At 37.9% G+C, this 22,101-nt stretch overlaps 1 protein-coding gene and 1 long non-coding RNA gene across 4 annotated transcripts; one reads left to right on the top strand and one right to left on the bottom strand.

Annotated features, from left to right (window-relative positions):
* Window positions 1-8,648: 8,648 nt before the first annotated feature.
* On the bottom strand, window positions 8,649-15,723 carry Bcs1 (mitochondrial chaperone BCS1). 2 transcript variants are annotated; one of them, XM_089464761.1, is made up of 3 exons: window positions 15,568-15,723; window positions 9,662-10,066; window positions 8,649-9,583 (listed from the first exon to the last, which is right to left on the bottom strand). In XM_089464761.1, exons 2-3 carry the CDS (start codon window positions 10,064-10,066, stop codon window positions 8,798-8,800), a joined length of 1,191 nt encoding a protein of 396 aa, XP_089320887.1. In that variant the 5' UTR covers window positions 15,568-15,723; the 3' UTR covers window positions 8,649-8,797. The 2 variants fall into 2 exon arrangements, with proteins under 2 accessions (XP_089320887.1, XP_089320886.1); XM_089464760.1 differs by having other exon boundaries at window positions 8,649-10,066.
* Window positions 14,719-17,887, top strand: LOC149270125 (uncharacterized). 2 transcript variants are annotated; one of them, XR_016269274.1, is made up of 3 exons: window positions 14,719-15,317; window positions 15,885-17,578; window positions 17,634-17,887. It is a non-coding gene; the product is annotated as an uncharacterized LOC149270125 (long non-coding RNA). The 2 variants fall into 2 exon arrangements; XR_016269273.1 differs by lacking the exon at window positions 14,719-15,317 and having other exon boundaries at window positions 15,808-17,578.
* The last annotated feature ends 4,214 nt before the right edge of the window (window positions 17,888-22,101 follow it).

A 22,101-nucleotide genomic window follows, 5' to 3' on the forward strand; every position in this document is an offset into this window, starting at 1 on the left:
CTGGTGTACCTCAGGGTAGCCATTTGGGCCCATTGCTCTTTTCCCTTTTTATAAATGACCTTCATAGTTGTATCTCGTATTCCACTATATTTATGTATGCTGATGATGTAAAACTTTGCCTTCCATACTCCAGGGCAAATGGACATCATCACCTTCAAGATGACCTATATGCATTTCAACTGTGGTGTGTGGCAAACCAGCTGGACTTAAATTGCTCAAAGTGTATGACAATGACCTTCAGACGTACCGTTCCTCTAATTGTTGATTATAAAATTAGCAATATTTCCTTACGACGCATCTTTACAGTCAAAGATCTTGGTGTGTTCTTTGACTGTAAACTTAACTTTAATCTTCATATTTCTACCATCATTAATGAAGCCAAAAAAAGTGTGCTTGGCTTTATTAAACGTTGGTCTAAGGAATTTAAAGATCCTTTTACTACCAAGCGCTTATTTATAATATTGTATATTGTGCGTCCTATCTTAGAGTATTGCTCTGATGTATGGTCTCCGCAGCATAAACTGTATCAGGATCGTATCGAATCGGTCCGAAAACAGTTTCTCCTCATTGCCTTAAGAGACCTTAGATGGGACAGTAATTTACGATTACCGTCTTATCATAGTAGGCTCCAGCTAATTGAACTTCCATCGCTAACCAATCGCAGAACAGTTTTAGGAATTGTTTTTCTGCATAAATTGATTAGTGGTGATATTGATTCGTCCTCTTTGTTGGGTCGTCTAAATTTTTCGGTTCCGTCCCGAGCAACTAGACACTATCGTCCGCTTCATTTACCTGTGTGCACTAGGGATTATTCTTTGCACAGTGCGTTTCATGTTCTTTGTGTTAATTTTAATAAATATTATCACGTTTTTTCCTTAGAGCTCTCTCTTCCTAAAATAAAAAGTTTACTATCATCTTAGGTAAATCACTCACAATGCCCAGGCATAAGCATTAGCATACGTTTTTGCTGCTAATGATGTGTTAGTGATTTCTCAATTCTATTCTTATTTTCTATTTTTGGCTCTTCCCTTAATCTTTTCTTTTTATTATTTCTTATTCTTTTTATACCCTGAACCCATTTTCAATGGGAAATCAGGGTATAATGGTTTTGTTGAAATGTATGTAACAGGCAGAAGGAGGCGTGGCAGACTCCACAAAGTTTATATATTCTTGATCAGGGCGACGAGCTGAGTTGATTTGGCCCTGTCCGTCTGTCTGACCGTCTGTCCGTATGTATGAACGCGTCGATTTCAGAAGATATAAGAGCTAGAGACTTCAAATTTTTTTTAAAATGTCCGTAATTACAGCGCGCATATCAAGTTTATCATTAAAAATCGCTAACTCATCCCGATCTTTTTTTATCGATAAAAAACCTTATCGAAAACCAGTTATAAAATTATATCTTCTACACCTTTATTGCTAGAGTCTCCAAATTTTTAATGTATGCTTATATGCAATTTATACAATTTCGGTTTTTGTTAAAATTTACCCCCCACCCTTAAATTCACCCCCTCACCCTCACTTTTGTAAAAAGCGCATTTCAAATACTAGAGACTTGTGCTTTGGCAATTACATGCATATCCATGTTATAATCATTATCTGAAAGTTTCATGAAGATCGTACGTCCACAAAAAAAGTTATTAAGCAATTTAGTTCTCATAGTAAGCGCTCACTGCCGCCCTTGCGTGTTTATGTTTGTGTGTGTATATGTATGTAAATGTTTGTGTATGTGTTTGTGTATGTGTGTGTATGTGTTTGTGTATGTGTGTGTATGTGTGTGTATGTATGTCTGTGTATGCGTGAGTGTGTGTGTATGCCTGTGTGTGCGTACGTGCGTGTGTGTGTGCGTGTTTCTTGTGTAAGCTGAAAGACGCGAAAAATTATTGAAATATCTATTGCTCCAAGGGTTCAGGGGATCTCGTAGTCGAGCAGTCTCGACTAGAGCTTTTATACTTGTTATACCCCGAACCCATTGAAAATGGGAAATCAGGGTATAATGGTTTTGTTGAAATGTGTGTAACAGGCAGAAGGAGGCGTGGCAGACCCCACAAAGTATATATATTCTTGATCAGGGCGACGAGCTGAGTTGATTTGGCCCTGTCCGTCTGTCCGTATGTTTGAACGCGTCGATTTCCGAAGATATAAGAGCTACAGACTTCAAATTTTTTGTAAAATGTTCGTAATTACAGCGCGGATATCGAGTTTATCATTAAAAATCGATAACTCATCCCGATCTTTTTTATCGATAAAAACCCTTATCGAAAACCAGTTATAAAATTATATCTTCTACACCTTTACTGCTAGAGTCTTCAAATTTTTTAAATATACTCATATACAATTTATACAATTTCAGTTTTTGTTAAAATTTACCCCCCACCTCTAAATTCACCCCCTCACCCTCACTTTTGTAAAACGCGTATTTCAAATACTAGAGACTTGTGCTTCGGCAGTTACATGCATATTCATGTTATAATCATAATCTGAAAGTTTCATGAAGATCGTACGTCCACAAAAAAAGTTATTAAACAATTAAGTTCTCATAGTAAGCGCACACTGCAGCCCATGCGTGTTTATGCGTGTGTGTATGTATGTTATGCTTGTGTGTGTATGTGTTTGTGTATGTGTGTGTGTATGTGAGTGTGTGTATGCGTTTTTGTCTGTATGCGTGTGTGTGTATGTATGCCTGTGTGTGCGTACGTGCGTGTGTGTGTGTGCGCGTGTTTCTTGTGTAAGCTGAAAGACGCGAAAAATTATTGAAATAGCTAACACTCCAAGGGTTCAGGGGATCTTGTAGTCGAGTAGTCTCGACTAGAGCTTTCTTACTTGTTATAAATGACCTTCATACTTGTATCTCGTATTCCACTATATTTATGTATGCTGATGATGTAAAACTTTGCCTTCCATACTCCAGGGCAAATGGACATCATCACCTTCAAGATGACCTATATGCATTTCAACTGTGGTGTGTGGCAAACCAGCTGGACTTAAATTGCTCAAAGTGTATGACAATGACCTTCAGTCGTACCGTTCCTCTAATTGTTGATTATAAAATTAGCAATATTTCCTTACGACGCATCTTTACAGTCAAAGATCTTGGTGTGTTCTTTGACTGTAAACTTAACTTTAATCTTCATATTTCTACCATCATTAATGAAGCCAAAAAAAGTGTGCTTGGCTTTATTAAACGTTGGTCTAAGGAATTTAAAGATCCTTTTACTACCAAGTGCTTATTTACTTCGATTGTGCGTCCTATCTTAGAGTATTGCTCTGATGTATGGTCTCCGCAGCATAAACTGTATCAGGATCGTATCGAATCGGTCCGAAAACAGTTTCTCCTCATTGCCTTAAGAGACCTTAGATGGGACAGTAATTTACGATTACCGTCTTATCATAGTAGGCTCCAGCTAATTGATCTTCCATCGCTAACCAATCGCAGAACAGTTTTAGGAATTGTTTTTCTGCATAAATTGATTAGTGGTGATATTGATTCGTCCTCTTTGTTGGGTCGTCTAAATTTTTCGGTTCCGTCCCGAGCAACTAGACACTATCGTCCGCTTCATTTACCTGTGTGCACTAGGGATTATTCTTTGCACAGTGCGTTTCATGTTCTTTGTCATACCCTGAACCCATTTTCAATGGGAAATCAGGGTATAATGGTTTTGTTGAAATGTATGTAACAGGGAGAAGGAGGCGTGGCAGACCCCACAAAGTATATATATTCTTGATCAGGGTGACGAGCTGAGTTGATTTAGCCCTGTCCTTCAAATTTTTTTTAAAATGTCCGTAATTACAGCGCGCATATCAAGTTTATCATTAACAAGTAAGAAAGCTCCAGTCGAGACTGCTCGACTACGAGATACCCTGAACCCTCCAAGCTGATATTCTAATCATTCTGCACTTCTTTTATGCACACATACATACACATGCATCCACACGCACGCATAAGCCTGCGCTCTGCTAACTGCGCAGTAAGCAGCGACTGCGCTTGGGCTGCGCTGCAGTGTGGGCAATATTATGAGAATTTATTTGTTAAATAATTTCTTTTGTAGACATACGATCTTAATGAAACTTTTAGAGCGTAATCATATGGTGAATATGTGTGTACATTCCAAAGCCCAAGTCTCTAGTATTTGAAATACGCTTTTTACAAAAGTGAGGGTGAGGGGGTGAATTTAAGTGTGGGGGGTAAATTTTAACAAAAACCGAAATTGTATAAATTGCATATAAGCATACATTAAAAATTTGGAGACTCTAGCAATCAGGGTGTAGAAGATATAATTTTATAACTGGTTTTCGATAAGGTTTTTTATCGATAAAAAAAGATCGGGATGAGTTAGCGATTTTTAATGATAAACTTGATATGCGCGCTGTAATGACGGATGGACAGACAGACGGACAGGGCCAAATCGACTCAGCTCGTCGCCCTGATCAAGAATATATATACTTTGTGGGGTCTGCCACGCCTCCTTCTGCCTGTTACATACTTTTAACAAAACCATTATACCCTGATTTCCCATTTTCAATGGGTTCAGGGTATAAAAATCGCTAACTCATCCCGATCTTTTTTTATCGATAAAAAACCTTATCGAAAACCAGTTATAAAATTATATCTTCTACACCCTTATTGCTTATAGCATATAGCACTGAACGTTCGTTTCGGAAGTTGAGTGTCAACTAAAGTGACAATTGTACTTACCACTACTTTTATAGGTGTTTTGACCATTTATGACATCTAATGGATGCCTCTCTTTAAAAAGGGCCAGTTTGGGTTGTATACGGATGCAATATAAACAAGTAAGAAAGCTCTAGTCAAGACTGCTCGACTACGAGATCCCCTGAACCCTTGGAGCAATAGATATTTCAATATTTTTTCACGTCTTTCAGCTTACACAAGAATCACGCACACACACGCACACACAGGCACGTACGCACACATAAGCATACATACACACACACGCATAGAGACACACATACACGCGCATACCAGTGCTGCCAGAATTTTGAAGGCAAGAATTGCTAGAATTTAAAAAAAAAGTTGCTAAAATTGCTAAAAAATTTATTAAAATTGCTAAAAGAAATGGCCAAATTTTGTTAAAATTTTATATGTTAAATTTATTACTTTTATTTATGATTAAGTTTTTAAATGATAGTTAAAATGTCGTCCAATTGTTCCAATATACTATCTTCATCATTAATAGCATATTTGGAGCTGCATCTGCTATGCATATCGCGTCGCCCACTTCAATAAGCTCAAGGCTTAGAAATGTTGAGACAATTGTGCCTTTACTACTGCTGAAATAGTTAATAGCAACTCCTAAAGATTTAAGAAAATGTAAACAATTCGTCTAGCAAAAGACTGAATGCCGAGTCACCAATATCAGCCCGCAAATTTTCCGCAAAGTGCTCGGCAAGAAAATTTTTTATTATATGACTGCACTTTGTTCTGCCCAATTTTATGTTTGCTGCCGATTGGCAAGCTGCAAATTGGTGCGCACATAATTGCGACAAATGATCGCTTGTCACTATTGCTGCGTGTTTTGCAATGTATGTATAGGCACAGTGCAGCCTCATGCTCCTCCGTCTTGTCACTTTTTACAACAAAAGGCAACTTGTTTTTTTGTGTACACGCACCCATCGCTCTTATATATTTTTTTGTGGCAGCGTGGTGGCGCACATCATAAAGCTTCGCGCCAATAGTGCACTTGCAATAGGCGCAATAGGCCCTTGTTGAGTCTGTGTCATCCTTGCGAATCCACTCTTTAAACTCGCCACTCAACCACACATCGCGAAATTTTTGGGTATACGTTTTTGGCGTATTTTATAAAACTTTTAATGAATCTAACAAAACAGCATACAATTTAAAGCTCAGCGCACTAATGACACTCGATCACTTTCGATGAATTTGTAAACTACTTATTGTTCACAACTATTGAACTATTGTTCACAAGTTTGTGCATTTATCGATATTGTTATGATTTTGAACAAGTTGAGTTCTTTTTAAGATGATGTTATTGTGAGATCACAAAAATCACAAAATTGCTAAAAGTTGCATAATTTTTTTTTTAAATAGCTATATTTGTGGCTAATAGCAATTTAAAAAAAAAATTGCAAACTCAAATTCAAAATTGCTAGATCTAGCAACTTAATGGCTAAAATGGCAGCACTGACGCATACACACACAAACACATACACACACACACATACACAAACACATACACACACATACACAAAAACATACACACACATACACATACACACACAAGCATAAACACGCATAAACACGCATGGGCTGCAGTGTGCGCTTACTATGAGAACTTAATTGCTTAATAATACGCTCTTCATGAAACTTTTAGATTATGATTATCACATGGATATGCATGTAATTGCCAAAGCACAAGTCTCTAGTATTTGAAATACGCTTTTTACAAAAGTGACGGTGAGGGGGTGAATTTAGAGGTGGGGGGTAAATTTTAACAAAAATCGAAATTGTATAAATTGCATATAAGCATACATTAAAAATTTGGAGACTCTAGCAATAAAGGTGTAGAAGATATAATTTTATAACTGGATTTCGATAAGGTTTTTATCGATAAAAAATATCGGGATGAGTTATCGATTTTTAATGATAAACTTGATATCCGCCCTGTAATTACGGACATTTAAAAAAAAATTGAAGTCTAGCTCTTATATCTTCTGAAATCAACGCGTTCATACATAGGGACAGACGGATGGACAGACAGACGGACAGGGCCGAATCAACACAGCTCGTCACCCTGATCAAGAATATAAATACTTTGTGGGGTCTGCCACGCCTCCTTCTCCCTGTTACATACATTTCAACAAAACCATTATACCCTGATTTTAAAATGGGTTCAGGGTATAATAAAAATGGTGAATTTGACCTGTTTACGTATTCATCTTTTTAAAAAGGGGTCAAATGTACCTGCAATTGCATGTATGCAGAAGTGCATGGGTTCGAAAATCGCATCTCATTTTGCCCACTGGGGAAAAAAAACATTCATTCTGATAGGCAAACCCACGATCATTGACATAAAATCAGGTACTTAAATATAAGCGCGCCCCTCAACTCGATTCTAAAACCCTTCACACCATTCTAAGTTGAGGGAGGCACACGCCAATGTTAATGTCCCATGCATACAAACAAACACATACACACACGCACATCTCTACAAGTGATATCCCATAATTGTGAGCATCGCATCCCATATATACACACATATGTATGTGAGTACTTCACAAGATCAGCCATATGCAAATGCTGGGATTTAAAATTGTTACAGCCAGCAAGAGCTTCGCACACAGGCATACAAATGCATATAGTACATGTAGCATACTTTAAGGGTGTGTGTGCATGCTCATCGCGAAAACATTTTCATTATGAGCACCAACGTTTTTATACTCTTCCCACAAATAATAACGAAAACGCAAATAATTTGTAGGAGCTTGGCAAACGGATTGAAAAGTTCGGTAGACTCTTCACACAGAAGGGAAGGCATAGGTTCTTGCTGCGAAGAAATTTCAATTTTCGTGAGCTGCTGCTTGTGCTCACAATGGGAGCCTCACATGCATACATACATATACACATTTGAGAGAGCAGAGAGCATCGAGAGAGAGCAAGCGAAACATTGAGCATAGTGGCATATTTTGTTCAACAGTCGACTATCTCGGTCGAGCGCAATAAGCGAAATGATTGTGCTTTCGAATATTTTCGTAGCCTGAAGCGAAAAATTGAGGAGCCGAGCAAATACAAAGTTGTGTGGGACGCAACGCTCGAAAAAAGTGGGCAAAACGCTGGGACACTACTTGTCCGGTCTAAGTGCTCTGTGGGTATTGTTAATATTCAATCGAGCAAATATGTTTGGTTTCTATGGTTTTCTTTCCATTTGCAAGCCAATTCTTTTTATGAAATTTTGTATTTTTATTCCAATATTAACGCATTGGCTGCCATCGTATTTACTATTATCATTAAAATTGGTGTATATGTATTATGTATTACTCTTTAAGACACTTCGTAATGCACAGACTAATTATTAAAAGAACGTTGATACCGAATCCAGTCGAATTTTAGTAATTCAAGTATAGCGGAAAGTTCAATTGGAAACAGTAAATCCACATTTTATTGAATTTTTGTAGATTCAATCTGATTTGGCGGGAAAGCTGATTGCAACAGCCAATGAAACAATGTTGTCTTCTAAGCTTCACAGCTGTGCGAATAAATGCAAGCGATTAATGTTTTTACTATTAAAAAGAAATTGGCACCCAGATTTGCTTTAAATTTGAATTAATCGGACGTAAATCAGCCGTTTCGCCAACTGTGCATCAGAAAGATTACAAAATTTCCTGCAATTGGCAGTTGAAAAAGGCCAGATCTGGCCAGTAAAAGGCTAAGTTGGCAGCCCTGAGCAAAATAAATTTTTTCTACGAAGAAAAAATAACCATAAGGGATTGGTTGACTTCATATTTACTTGCCAGATCTGGCCTATTATACCCTGAACCCATTAGAAATGGGAAAGCTTTGGAAAAAACGGCAACACTGGTCAAAATATGGCACGTCAAAGTCAGTGCGTTGCGAGGTTCTGTCACTTGAGTCAAGTGACTTAACCCTTCAAATTTCAAGAATAGATTAATTTGCAATTAATTATTTAATTATATATATTTTTTATATATTTAGTATATATTATTGTTTATTATCATGTTGTCTGCTTGACAATCAATTGAAATACAATTAATTCATTTAAATTAATTCCTTCTAAGGAAAATTACTAAAACTTATAATCTACTCTTCCCAAATGTCATGACAACAATCTATTACGTGTTGGGGCGGTGAAGATTTATGTTTCATGAAAAAACCTTGAATTTGAGCTGGACTAACTGATCGAGATGAGTCGATAACTTTTTTTGCAAAAATCACAGAATTTAAAGCTTCAGTATCCCCAAAAAAATTTTTAAACATTTGCTCAAGCTGATATTGACTGCAATATCCTATGTACTCCTTTATATCAATTCGACCAGGGCGAATCAACGCGGGGTCTAAGCGATCTAGATAATTTGTTGTCATAAAAACAATCCGAGCTTCAGTTGATGCTACACCATCTAAGCAATTCAGCAGTCCACTAAATGTTATTCTGTTCAAACCATCATACGCAGATTTTTGTAGCAGTGTGGATTCCCGAGAAACAAATGCAGCATCAATGTCTTCAAGTAATATTATTGTTTGCTCAGGAGCAACATTTAAAAGATGATTTAATCGATCGTCAGTAAGTCCCCTTTCTGATAAATTAAGTAAACATATTCCATATTCTAACTCCCCCGCTAACGCAGTAATAAAGCTTGATTTACCACAACCTGGAGGTCCATATAAAAGATAACCTCTACGGTAAGGGATTCCTCTATTTGTATACCATAATGAATTTCGAATAAAATCATTGCAATCAGCAATAATTTTTTCAGATATCCCAAAATCTAATACCACTGAAGATGTAGGTCTACGTCTTCTTGGTTGTCCAAAGGGTCTCCATTCAGACCCCATTGCTGTGTACATCAGTGTTTTTCCCTCAGTAGCCTGTAAAGCAAGTTCACGAGCTTCTTCTAAGATATCAAAATATATTTTTTTATCATTACCAAACGCTGTCAACGTTACCGTTTCCCAAGGCACGCCCATGTGTAAATCTAACGTTTGTTGTTCTCGTGTCCTCTCAACTTGAATCCAATTATTTTTATATTGAAATAAATGTTTGCCTATACTAGGTATGAACTCGTAACTTGTTTTGATCTGACCATTATCGTTTTGTAAAAAAGATGTTTCTACACTTAAATGCTGTGTTTTTTTAGCACCTCTGATGGTTATCCATTTTAGTAGCCATTGATAAGATTTATCTCTACATGGCACTTCTAACGTAATCATTAAGTGTCGGCGAAATAACACTACGGCTCCTTGTAAACCTTTTCTAAGTATTGCTGCGCTTGCACCAACTCCAAATAAACCAAATCCGGCGCCAAAATATGGGTTTGTCGAAAGATTAGAGATTAATTCCGTCAAGGTCATCTTAAACGAAAAAAATATATTCGTATATATATTATTATACATTATTTGGATATTTAGTTATTTTAACATTAGTTTAGTAAGATAGTTAGATATTCAGCCAATCACATATTAGATGAATTCAAATGTTTTGAAGAATCATAAAGAGCATACGACAGAGTATGTAACGATGGCCGATACTTCAAAATTAAATAAATCACAAACCGAAGTATACACTATTGCATCTCCAACCAAGCCTTCTAAGGTACGTGCGTTGTGGACTACATATTAGAGGCTTGCAAGGCTACACTCAAAACATAGCAGAATAGAGTCCACTTGAATTGAGACTGAGTGAGTGAGGGACATATAACATGTTGAGAGAGTGGGAGTTCGCATAGTTCTCTCTCTCATAGACGCTCTCACTGCCTTCAGTAAAATGAGTGCGAATGAATAAGACCTAAAGCGGAATACAAAAGTTAAGCAAAGCATACAGACGTCGAGTCATTCGAGTTGTTGCATTTATCTTCGTGTCAACACTTCGCTCCGTTGCTCGAGGCTCGAGAAGAGAAAAAAGTCTCACGCCAAGATCAGTGCGCTGCTGCGAGCGCTTAAGCGAAAGGCGCGTATTAATCTCCCTCTTTCTCTTGAAAGGGTTTTCCATTCCATACATATACACATTTGAGAGAGCAGAGAGCATCGAGAGAGAGAGCAAGCGAAACATTGAGCATAGATCATGAAGCGAAATGATTGTGCTTTCGTATATTTTAGTAACCCAAACCTACAAGTGAGGAGCCGAGCGAATACGAAGTTGTCTTGGGTGTTAACGCTCGAAAAAAAGTGTGCATGTGTTCTCTGGGTTCTTCGCCCTAACGGCTGGTCACTTGCCTATCCTGGTATTGACACTTCTGTTCATATATATATATACATATTCTCTAAACATTTTTTATACGAGCGACACAGCTCTCATCTACCAATAAAGATTAGGAAATATACAACCTGATCTTTTGTACTTATTGAAGACGCCACCACTACAACAATAAAAAAGCTAAAATAACAAAAAAAATTGCAATTTACAAAATCGAGTTTTCCGCGGGATTTGAACTCGCACCCAAGCCGAATAGCATGTTCATGTCAAAATATCTAAAATAAAGATCGCCGGCGCTTCAGCCTACAGCACCACCGTGTCGTTTCGATCAATAGTAGTTAAAACGAAATCACATTATTGTTATGACGCCGCATAGCAAAGAAAAGCCAGTGTAGCGGCTGGAAATTCAAAAACTATGCAAAGACAAATCAATCGCAGCGAGATTCCTAGAATATACGCATTTATGTGTACATACATACACACATACAAATGAGCGCGTGTATAAGGATGGAATGCTTGATGCTATGCGTGCAGACTTATATATATACATATGTATACATATGTATTTGCGTATATGTATTTGAGGGATATTTAAGAGGAAACTAATTTAAACTTATAAAATTATTCGACTAAGAAAAAGAAGAGTATTAAGTGCCATTCATTCAAGCTCGCACCTTCCCAAAAAAATATCTATATTAAAACAAGTAAGAAAGCTCTAGTCGAGACTGCTCGACTACGAGATCCCCTGAACCCTTGGAGTGCTAGCTATTTCAATAATTTTTCGCGTCTTTCAGCTTACACAAGAAACACACACACATACACAAACACATACACATACAAGCACCCACGCATAAACACGCATGGGCTGCAGTGTGCGCTTACTATGAGAACTTAATTGTTTAATAACTTTTTTTGTGGACGTACGATCTTCATGAAACTTTCAGATTATGATTATAACATGAATATGCATGTAATTGCCAAAGCACAAGTCTCTAGTATTTGAAATACGCTTTTTACAAAAGTGAGGGTGAGGGGGTGAATTTAAGGGTGCGGGGTAAATTTTAACAAAAACCGAAATTGTATAAATTGCATATAAGCATACATTAAAAAATTGGAGACTCTAGCAATAAAGATGTAGAAGATATAATTTTATAACTGGTTTTCGATAAGGTTTTTCATCGATAAAAAAAGATCGGGATGAGTTATCGAATTTTAATGATAAACTCGATATCCGCGCTGTAATTACGAACATTTTACAACAAATTTGAAGTCTCTAGCTCTTATATCTTCGGAAATCGACGCGTTCAAACATACGGACAGACGGACAGACGGACAGACGGACAGACGGACAGACAGACAGACGGACAGGGCCAAATCAACTCAGCTCGTCACCCTGATCAAGAATATATATACTTTGTGGGGTCTGCCACGCCTCCTTCTGCCTGTTACATACATTTCAACAAAACCATTATACCCTGATTTCCCATTTTCAATGGGTTCAGGGTATAAAAAACAAGTAAGAAAGCTCTAGTAGTAGTCGAGACTGCTCGACTACGAGATCCCCTGAACCCTTGGAGCATTAGATATTTCAATAATTTTTCGCGTATTTCAGCTTACATAAGAAACACGACACGAACTGCGAGCTGCGACACACATACACTCACACATGCATATACATACAAACGCACACACAGGCACACATGCACACACACGCATACAGACACGCATACACACACAAACGCATACACACACACACACACATACACCTCTATGCTGCGCCAATATGGGCAAGAGCGATGGCAACGCCGAGCTACAGCCGAGGCATTTGCGCGATCTACAGGCTGAGCGCAATCAGAGTCAGCTGCGCTTTCAGGACTATCTCCGATGACGCGGCGCTCGTCATAGCCGGTATGGTGCCACTGGAGTATTTGGTCGCCGAAGCCGTGGAGCGGAATTCGCACGGGCCTACGCGACTCAACGCTGTCAGGGCGAACAGCATCGCACGATGGCAAAGAAGGTGGAATAGCTCAGCTAAAGGGCGGTGGACGCACAAGCTCATCCCGGAGCTTGAACCATGGGTTAACCGCAAACATGGCGAGGTTAACTTCTACCTGACGCAGATCCTCTCGGGTCATGGATGCTTTCGGAGCTATTTGAAGCGCTTTGGCCACGAGGAATCTGACGAGTGCCCCTGGTGCGAGCGAGGGCGTGTGGAAGACGCCAACCACATTCTTTTCGAATGTGGACGGTTCCTGGAGGAGAGGCGTCGTCTGGAAGAGGCAGTGGGCCGCTCCATCAGAGCGGACAACTTAGTCAACGCCATGCTGGAATCGGAGGAAGCTTGGGAACTAACAAGCACCTTCGCGGCCACGGTGATGATGGAGCTCCGCAGAGTCGAGCGATCGAGAAGACGAGCTGTCCCAGGCTAAGGTAGCGCATAGTGCTTGCGAAGCAATGCTTTACGGCCGTCCCGCAAGCACCGCGCGCTATCCTAGCCACCACGCAACTTGCAATTTGTATAATTTTGTCAATAAATGAATATAAAAAAAACAAGTAAGAAGGCTCCAGTCGAGACTGCTCGACTAGGAGATACCCTGAACCCTCTAAGCTGATATTCTAATTATTCTGCACCTCTTTTATGCACACATACATACACATGCATCCACACGCAGGCATAAGCCTGCGCTCTGCTAACTGCGCAGTAAGCAGCGACTGCGCTTGGGCTGCGCTGCAGTGTGGGCAATATTATGAGAATTTATTTGTCAAATAATTTCTTTTGTAAACATATGATCTTAATGAAACTTTCAGAGTGTAATCATGGTTAAAATGTGTGTACATTCCAAAGCACAAGTCTCTAGTACTTGAAATGCGTTTTTTACAAATTGGGGGAGAAGGGGGCGTGGTATCCAAAATCTGTTAATTACAAAATCTTTGTATCGATTAACTTTATATACAACACAAATTTGAAGACTCCAGGTCTAAAAATGTTCAAATTAGGCTAACAAAACAAAATCAATTTTTCGATTATTCTCGATAAAAAAGTTATCGGACAATTTATCGAAAAAATAAAGCAAACTCGTACTGCGTATGGTACACACGAGTATGCATGCCAAATTTCAGCTCTCTAGCTCTTATAACTTCTGAGATCGACGCACTCATACGGACGGACGGACGGACGGACAGACAGACGGACGGACGGACGGACAGGGCTATATCGACTCAGCTCGTCACGCTGATCAAGAATATATATACTTTGTGGGGTCTGCCACGCCTCCTTCTGCCCGTTACATACTTTTTCACAAAACCATTATACCCTGATTTCCCATTTTCAATGGGTTTAGGGTATAAAAAAAAAAAAACACACACACATACATACACACACACATACACAAACACATACACACAGAAGCACCCACGCATAAACACGCATGGGCTGCAGTGTGCGCTTACTATGAGAACTTTATTGCTGAATAACTTTTTTTTATGGACGTACGATCTTCATGAAACTTTCAGATTATGATTATAACATGAATATGCATGTAATTGCCAAAGCACAAGTCTCTAGTATTTAAAATACGCTTTTTACAAAAGTGAGGGTGAGGGGGTGAATTTAGAGGTGGGGGGTTAATTTTAACAAAAACCGAAATTGTATAAATTGCATGTAAACATACATTAAAAATTTGGAGACTCCAACAATAAAGGTGTGGAAGATATAATTTTATAACTGGTTTTCGATAAGGTTTTTTATCGATAAAAAAAAGATCGGGATAAGTTATCGATTTTTAATGATAAACTCGATATCCGCGCTGTAATTACGGACATTTTTAAAAAAATTTGAAGTTAGAGACTTCTATATCTTATATCTTCTGAAATCGACGCGTTCATACATACGGACAGACGGACGGACGGACAGACAGGCGGACAGGGCCAAATCAACTCAGCTCGTCGCCCTGATCAATATATATGCATACTTTGTGGGGTCTGCCACGCCTCTTTCTGCCTGTTACATACATTTAAACAAAACCATTATAGCCTGATTTCCCATTTTCAATGGGTTCAGGGTATAATGAACCTGATTCCAAAATTTCAGACAGATTCATGATTTTTTTATGTTTTTACAGGCAATTTAAAGTCGACTTGGGCAACATCTATCCATACGTGCTCGCTACTGTATGTCGCCCTAATATCGCTGTGCATGTTGATTTTCGCGCATCTTACACCGTTTTCGTTTAGCCTGTCGATATTTACAAATTCAAATATCGTGTCCTAGAAATGGCAAATAAACGTACGCAGAAATTGACAATAGAAAATTAAATAGTCGTCTTTAGAAAAATTATTCATTCACCATAACTGTCAGCGTTAGTTTTATTTTTACCAACATAGCAAGACGTCGAACAAATTTTCACTTATGTATGTATGTATGTTGCTTAGTGACTTAGCATGACAAATACATAATTAATAGCCGACTGCATGTTATTTTTTCCCTTTAGTTTAATTAACTAAAAAGATAAAATTTTGAAACAAAATACTTTTCTTTATGATTTATAAATTTCTTTCTGCCCAGTGTATAATAAACCGGTAATGTTCCTTTCTTTTACAGTTCTTAAAGAGATATGTATGTACGTATGGATATGCACATATTTCGCATTTAACTAATTACCTTGTTAGGGCCAGATATTATGTTATATTATTCATTAAATTTATCTTTTATCTTCAATATGTACGCATGTCCACGAATGTTCCTATGCTTGATTAAGTAATAGACTTGGGTAGCTCATGAGTGAGTGAGCTAAAATGAATGGCTCACTGAACTGAGCCAGTGAGCCAGTTCCTTCTATATGGCTCATTTTGGCTCACTAGCTCATTTTGGTTGACATATTTGCTCACTCGCTCATTTTGCGTTCTTCTAAATCACAAAGTTAACGTTTTTTTTCCGCGAATTGTATATTTCATCAAACTTTCAATGTCGGTAATTAGAATGCACAGCGAAATTGGGACTCATTTTGAGGACATGGGAACGCAACAGGCTAAATGCAAGATTTGCAAAAGTGTCTTAAGCTGCAAGTCACAAGGCAATTTGAATAGACATTTAAAAACCAAGCATCCAGCAGCTCTTGAGACCGGTATACGACAAATCGTAGAAGGCTCAGTTGTTCTGGAAAAAACAACAAAAAATCACTTCGTTTGTCCGCAAGCCCATTCCGGCGAGCAAATCTTCGCAGATTGACAGGCAATTGTCAAAATGCCGAGGAATACATTCATTGAAAAGACGACCCCTAAATATGGTGGAACCAGCGAAAATCGCAGTACCCATTACTATTATACTTGGGTAAAAGCAGCTCATTGAGGTGAACCAGCTCACTCGCTCTTTTTTGTGAAGTGAGCCAACTCACTCATATGGCTCATTGGCTCACCTGTTGATAGTGATCGCAAGCAACTTGAAAAAAAAAACTGTCAAAATACGTTACATTTAAACTTAAAAAAAAAAAATGACACATTTAAAATTTGTTTCTTAAAACTAACAGAAAAAACTTAAAAAAGTATATATTTTTTAGCTCCCTTCATTGGGAATATAACAAAATTATGAGATAAAATATAACAGAAAATAATACAAATACAAAAATAACAAAATTATGAAATAAACTATAACAGAAAATTAAAACAAAAAAATACGCATTCGAGATCCATTCATTGGGAAGTATGAGACATTATACGCATTCGAGATCCATACATTGGGAAGTATGAGAGATTATATATACTATAAAAAAAGGAATCGATTAGGTATACGGTTTGTGAATTAAAAAAATACTTACTCAAAATTTACATGTTGTTATGCAACAACATCAGGCTTTCGACGTTCTTCAGTTTCAGTAAAGACATTCTTTTTCGCACTGTTTCACCTGCGCTCACAGGGCACAGATGTAATGACTATGCAGAGCCGTTTTAACATATATGCGTATAGTAATGGGTACTGCGATTTTCGCTGGTTCCACCATATTTAGGGGTCGTCTTTTCAATGAATGTATTCCTCGGCATTTTGACAATTGCCTGTCAATCTGCGAAGATTTGCTCGCCGGAATGGGCTTGCGGACAAACGAAGTGATTTTTTGTTGTTTTTTCCAGAACAACTGAGCCTTCTACGATTTGTCGTATACCGGTCTCAAGAGCTGCTGGATGCTTGGTTTTTAAATGTCTATTCAAATTGCCTTGTGACTTGCAGCTTAAGACACTTTTGCAAATCTTGCATTTAGCCTGTTGCGTTCCCATGTCCTCAAAATGAGTCCCAATTTCGCTGTGCATTCTAATTACCGACATTGAAAGTTTGATGAAATATACAATTCGCGGAAAAAAAACGTTAACTTTGTGATTTAGAAGAACGCAAAATGAGCGAGTGAGCAAATATGTCAACCAAAATGAGCTAGTGAGCCAAAATGAGCCATATAGAAGGAACTGGCTCACTGGCTCAGTTCAGTGAGCCATTCATTTTAGCTCACTCACTCATGAGCTACCCAAGTCTAATTACTATACGCATATATGTTAAAACGGCTCTGCATAGTCATTACATCTGTGCCCTGTGAGCGCAGGTGAAACAGTGCGAAAAAGAATGTCTTTACTGAAACTGAAGAACGTCGAAAGCCTGATGTTGTTGCATAACAACATGTAAATTTTGAGTAAGTATTTTTTTAATTCACAAACCGTATACCTAATCGATTCCTTTTTTTATAGTATATATAATCTCTCATACTTCCCAATGTATGGATCTCGAATGCGTATAATGTCTCATACTTCCCAATGAATGGATCTCGAATGCGTATTTTTTTGTTTTAATTTTCTGTTATAGTTTATTTCATAATTTTGTTATTTTTGTATTTTTATTATTTTCTGTTATATTTTATCTCATAATTTTGTTATATTCCCAATGAAGGGAGCTAAAAAATATATACTTTTTTAAGTTTTTTCTGTTAGTTTTAAGAAACAAATTTTAAATGTGTCATTTTTTTTTTTTAAGTTTAAATGTAACGTATTTTGACAGTTTTTTTTTTCAAGTTGCTTGCGATCACTATCAACAGGTGAGCCAATGAGCCATATGAGTGAGTTGGCTCACTTCACAAAAAAGAGCGAGTGAGCTGGTTCACCTCAATGAGCTGCTTTTACCCAAGTATATTAACACTGACCAGAGAACACATAGACTAGACATGTAGAACAAATTTTTCTACAGCAGAAAATGTTAAGTTGGTCGACCACTTTACAACCAACCAACCAGTGGCACAATGATCTTTACTGCCAAAATTACTGATTAAGTCATAAAGGCTCATTTGACAGTCACTCTACAATTCAAACAATACAAGCTCGAACCTCCAGCGACCGAGCCGAGCAAATACGAAGTAAAGTGGTCGACCAACTTAACATTTTCTGCTGTAGAAAAATTTGTTCTACATGTCTAGTCTATGTGTTCTCTGGTCAGTGATATTAAGTAATAGCACTAACCAGAGAACACATAGACTAGACAACTAGTGGAAAGCTTTTTGCACGCTTTTTTTGAGGCTTTAGCACCCCAGACAGCTTTGGACTCGCTCGGCTCCTTACTTTTAGGTTCGAGCTACGAAAAAATACGAACGCACAATCATTTCGCTTCATGCGCTCGACCGAGATGGTCAACTTTTGAACAAAAGATCCCTCTATGCTCAATGTTTCCCTTGCTCTCTCTCTCTCGATGCTCTCTGCTCTCTCGAATGTGTATATGTATGTATACATGTGAGGCTCACATTGTGAGCACAAGCAGCAGCTCACGAAAATTGAAATTTCTTCGCAGCAAGAACCCATGTCTTCCCTTCTGTGAAGAGTATACCGAACTTTTCAAACCGTTTGCCATGCGTTTTCGTTATTATTTGTGGGAAGAGTATGAAAGCGTTGTAGCGCTTGCTACATGTACTATGAGCATTTGTATGCCTGTGTGCGAAGCTCTTGCCGCCTGTAGCAATTTTACAGCCCAGCATTTGCATTTGGTCGATATTGTGAAGTCCTCACATACATATGTATGTGTATGTATGTATGTATATACATTTGACTGTGTGTACGCATGGGACATGAACATTGGCGTGTGCCTACTTCAACATTTAATGGTGTGAACGATTTTGGGTTTTAATTGAAGAGGCGCGCTTATATTTAAATAGCGGACTAACTAAAGTGACAGGTGCACTTCCCATTACTTTTGATACGTTTTTTTACTTGCATGCACCTGTATATGTATGTACATATATGAACGTGTGCAGGGGATCGAAAATTTATTGAATTATAAATTTATTGAATTATCTTGTTAATCTTATTAAATTATCCTTGTTTTTATTGATTTCTTTATATTAAATTTAATGTTTTCTATTTTTATATTTATTAAATTAGTGATATAATATTACCCAGATTCCTATTTAAAACAATTGTTTTTATGAATTGTTAATAGAAAATCAAAGGTACATAGAAATTGAAATTTCAGCCTTACTAAATGGGCATTTTTAATTGTTGGGTTCAGGGTAGTATCACTAACCAGAGAACACATAGACTAGACAACTAGTGGAAAGCTTTTTGCACGCTTTTTTTGAGGCTTTAGCACCCCAGACAGCTTTGGACTCGCTCGGCTCCTTACTTTTAGGTTCGAGCTACGAAAATATACGAACGCACAATCATTTCGCTTCATGCGCTCGACCGAGATGGTCAACTTTTGAACAAAAGATCCCTCTATGCTCAATGTTTCCCTTGCTCTCTCTCTCTCTCTCTCGATGTTCTCTGCTCTCTCGAATGTGTATATGTATGTATACATGTGAGGCTCACATTGTGAGCACAAGCAGCAGCTCACGAAAATTGAAATTTCTTCGCAACAAGAACCCATGTCTTCCCTTCTGAGTGAAGAGTATACCGAACTTTTCAAACCGTTTGCCATGCGTTTGCGTTATTATTTGTGGGAAGAGTATGAAAGCGTTGGTGCGCATAATGAAAATGTTTTCGCGACGAGCATGCACACATACACTGTCCCTTGCTACATGTACTATGTACTGCATGTGAGCACATTTTCATTGGGAAATCAGGGTATAATAGTTTTGTTGAAATGTATGTAACAGGCAGAAGGAGGCGTGGCAGACCCCACAAAGTATATATATTCTTGATCAGGGCGACGAGCTGAGTTGATTTGGCCCTGTCCGTCTGTCTGTCCGTCTGTCCGTCTGTCCGTCCGTCCGTCTGTCCGTCTGTCCGTATGTATGAACGCGTCGATTTCAGAAGATATAAGAGCTAGAGACTTCAAATTTTTTTTAAAATGTCTGTAATTACAGCGCGCATATCAACTTTATCATTAAAAATCGATAACTCATCCCGATCTTTTTTTATCGATAAAAATCCTTATCGAAACCCAGTTATAAAATTATATCTTCTACACCTTTATTGCTAGAGTGTCCAAATTTTTAATGTATACTTATATGCAATTTATACAATTTCGGTTTTTGTTAAAATTTACCCCCCACCTCTTAATTCACCCCCTCACCCTCACTTTTGTAAAAAGCGTATTTCAAATACTAGAGACTTGTGCTTTGGCAATTACATGTATATTCATGTTATAATCATAATCTGAAAGTTTCATGAAGATCGTACGTCCATAAAAAAAGTTTTTAAACAATTAAGTTCTCATAGTAAGCGCACACTGCAGCCCATGCGTGTTTATGCGTGGGTGCTTGTGTGTGTATGTGTTTGTGTATGTGTGTGTGTATGTGTGTCTGTATGCGTGTGTGTGTATGTGTGCCTGTGTGTGCGTTTGTGTGTGTTTGCATGTGTGAGTGTATGTGTGTCGCAGTTCGTAGTTCGCAGTTCGTGTCGTGTTTCTTATGTAAGCTGAAAGACGCGAAAAATTATTGAAATATCTATTGCTCCAAGGGTTCAGGGGATCTCGTAGTCGAGCAGTCTCGACTAGAGCTTTTTTACTTGTTTTATATGTTTAAATTAGTTTCTTCTTAAATAGCCCTCAAATACATATACGTATATAAATACATACATATTTATATATGTAAATACATATGTACATATATGTACAATATATACATAAGTCTGCACGCATAGCATCAAGCATTCCAGCCTTATACACGCACTCATTATTATGTACATACATATGTACAGTTTGGCAAGAAAGTGTTTACACACAGCGAAAAAATTTAATTTTTCACTTTGAAGCGAATTAAAAACTGAAAGAATACATACATATAAACACCTACTCCACCATATTCTAGCATTTGTGTTTGTTTTTTTGAATTTCAAGTCGCTACACTGGCTTTTCTTTCTTGTATGGCGTCATAGCAATAATGGCAATAGCAATAAAAAGGCACAAAATAAATAATTTTAAAAACCATATACCAAGTGTTTTTATCTAGACGCCACCACTACAACAATATGTACCAGTACGCATATAAATATGTGAAAATTACAGGGTATTCTTCGATATGCCACGCCCCTAAAGAGGTGTCATAATTATTTTTCAGGCATCGATAGAGGAGGCTATAAGTAACGTAACTATTCAAATTTGAAGCTTCTAGCTTTTAAAACGTATACGAGGTATAAACTTTTGCGGTTTGCCACGCCCCCTGTGGGCGGAAATATATCTAGCTCGTTGGACTTGGGTAGTCAACCCGCGTATATATACCAAATTTCAGTTTAGCATCAATAGTGTCCAAAATATAACCGAATTCAAAAAATCACTATATCTTCAGGTCCGATTTGCCACGCCCCTAGTAGGCGTAGATATATAATTTTCACCCATTTTTATTGAATCGAAACATCCGCTCACGTGTAAAATTTCAATAATCTAGACATAGAACTTTAGGAGATACATGGCGGGTGGTCGATGCAGACCTACATACAAAATTTCAGCTTTCTAGCTTTTCAACTAACATGATTTCTGGTATATCGGAAAATGCGTTTTCCGATTTGCCACACCCCTAGTGGGCTAATCGGGAAAATTTTAACACTTTATAAATCGGAGATATACACGAGTATGTGTTCCAAATTTCAAGTCTCTAGCTTCAATAGTGCCGAAATAGATTGCGTTCATACGGACAGACGGACGGACAGCAAGACGGACATTGCACAAAACCAATATACTCATTTCACATCGATTCAGCATATACACGCATGGGCTGCAGTGTTGGCTTACTATGGG

This window comes from Drosophila arizonae, chromosome 3 (genome assembly GCF_054131065.1).
Source record: "Drosophila arizonae isolate 15081-1271.41 chromosome 3, UAZ_ARI_1.0, whole genome shotgun sequence".
Taxonomy (NCBI): Eukaryota; Metazoa; Arthropoda; class Insecta; order Diptera; family Drosophilidae; genus Drosophila; species Drosophila arizonae.

Bases quoted from the DNA above. Each gene is read 5' to 3' on its own strand.
- Bcs1 (XM_089464760.1), bottom strand. From the start codon at position 10,066: ATGACCTTGACGGAATTAATCTCTAATCTTTCGACAAACCCATATTTT.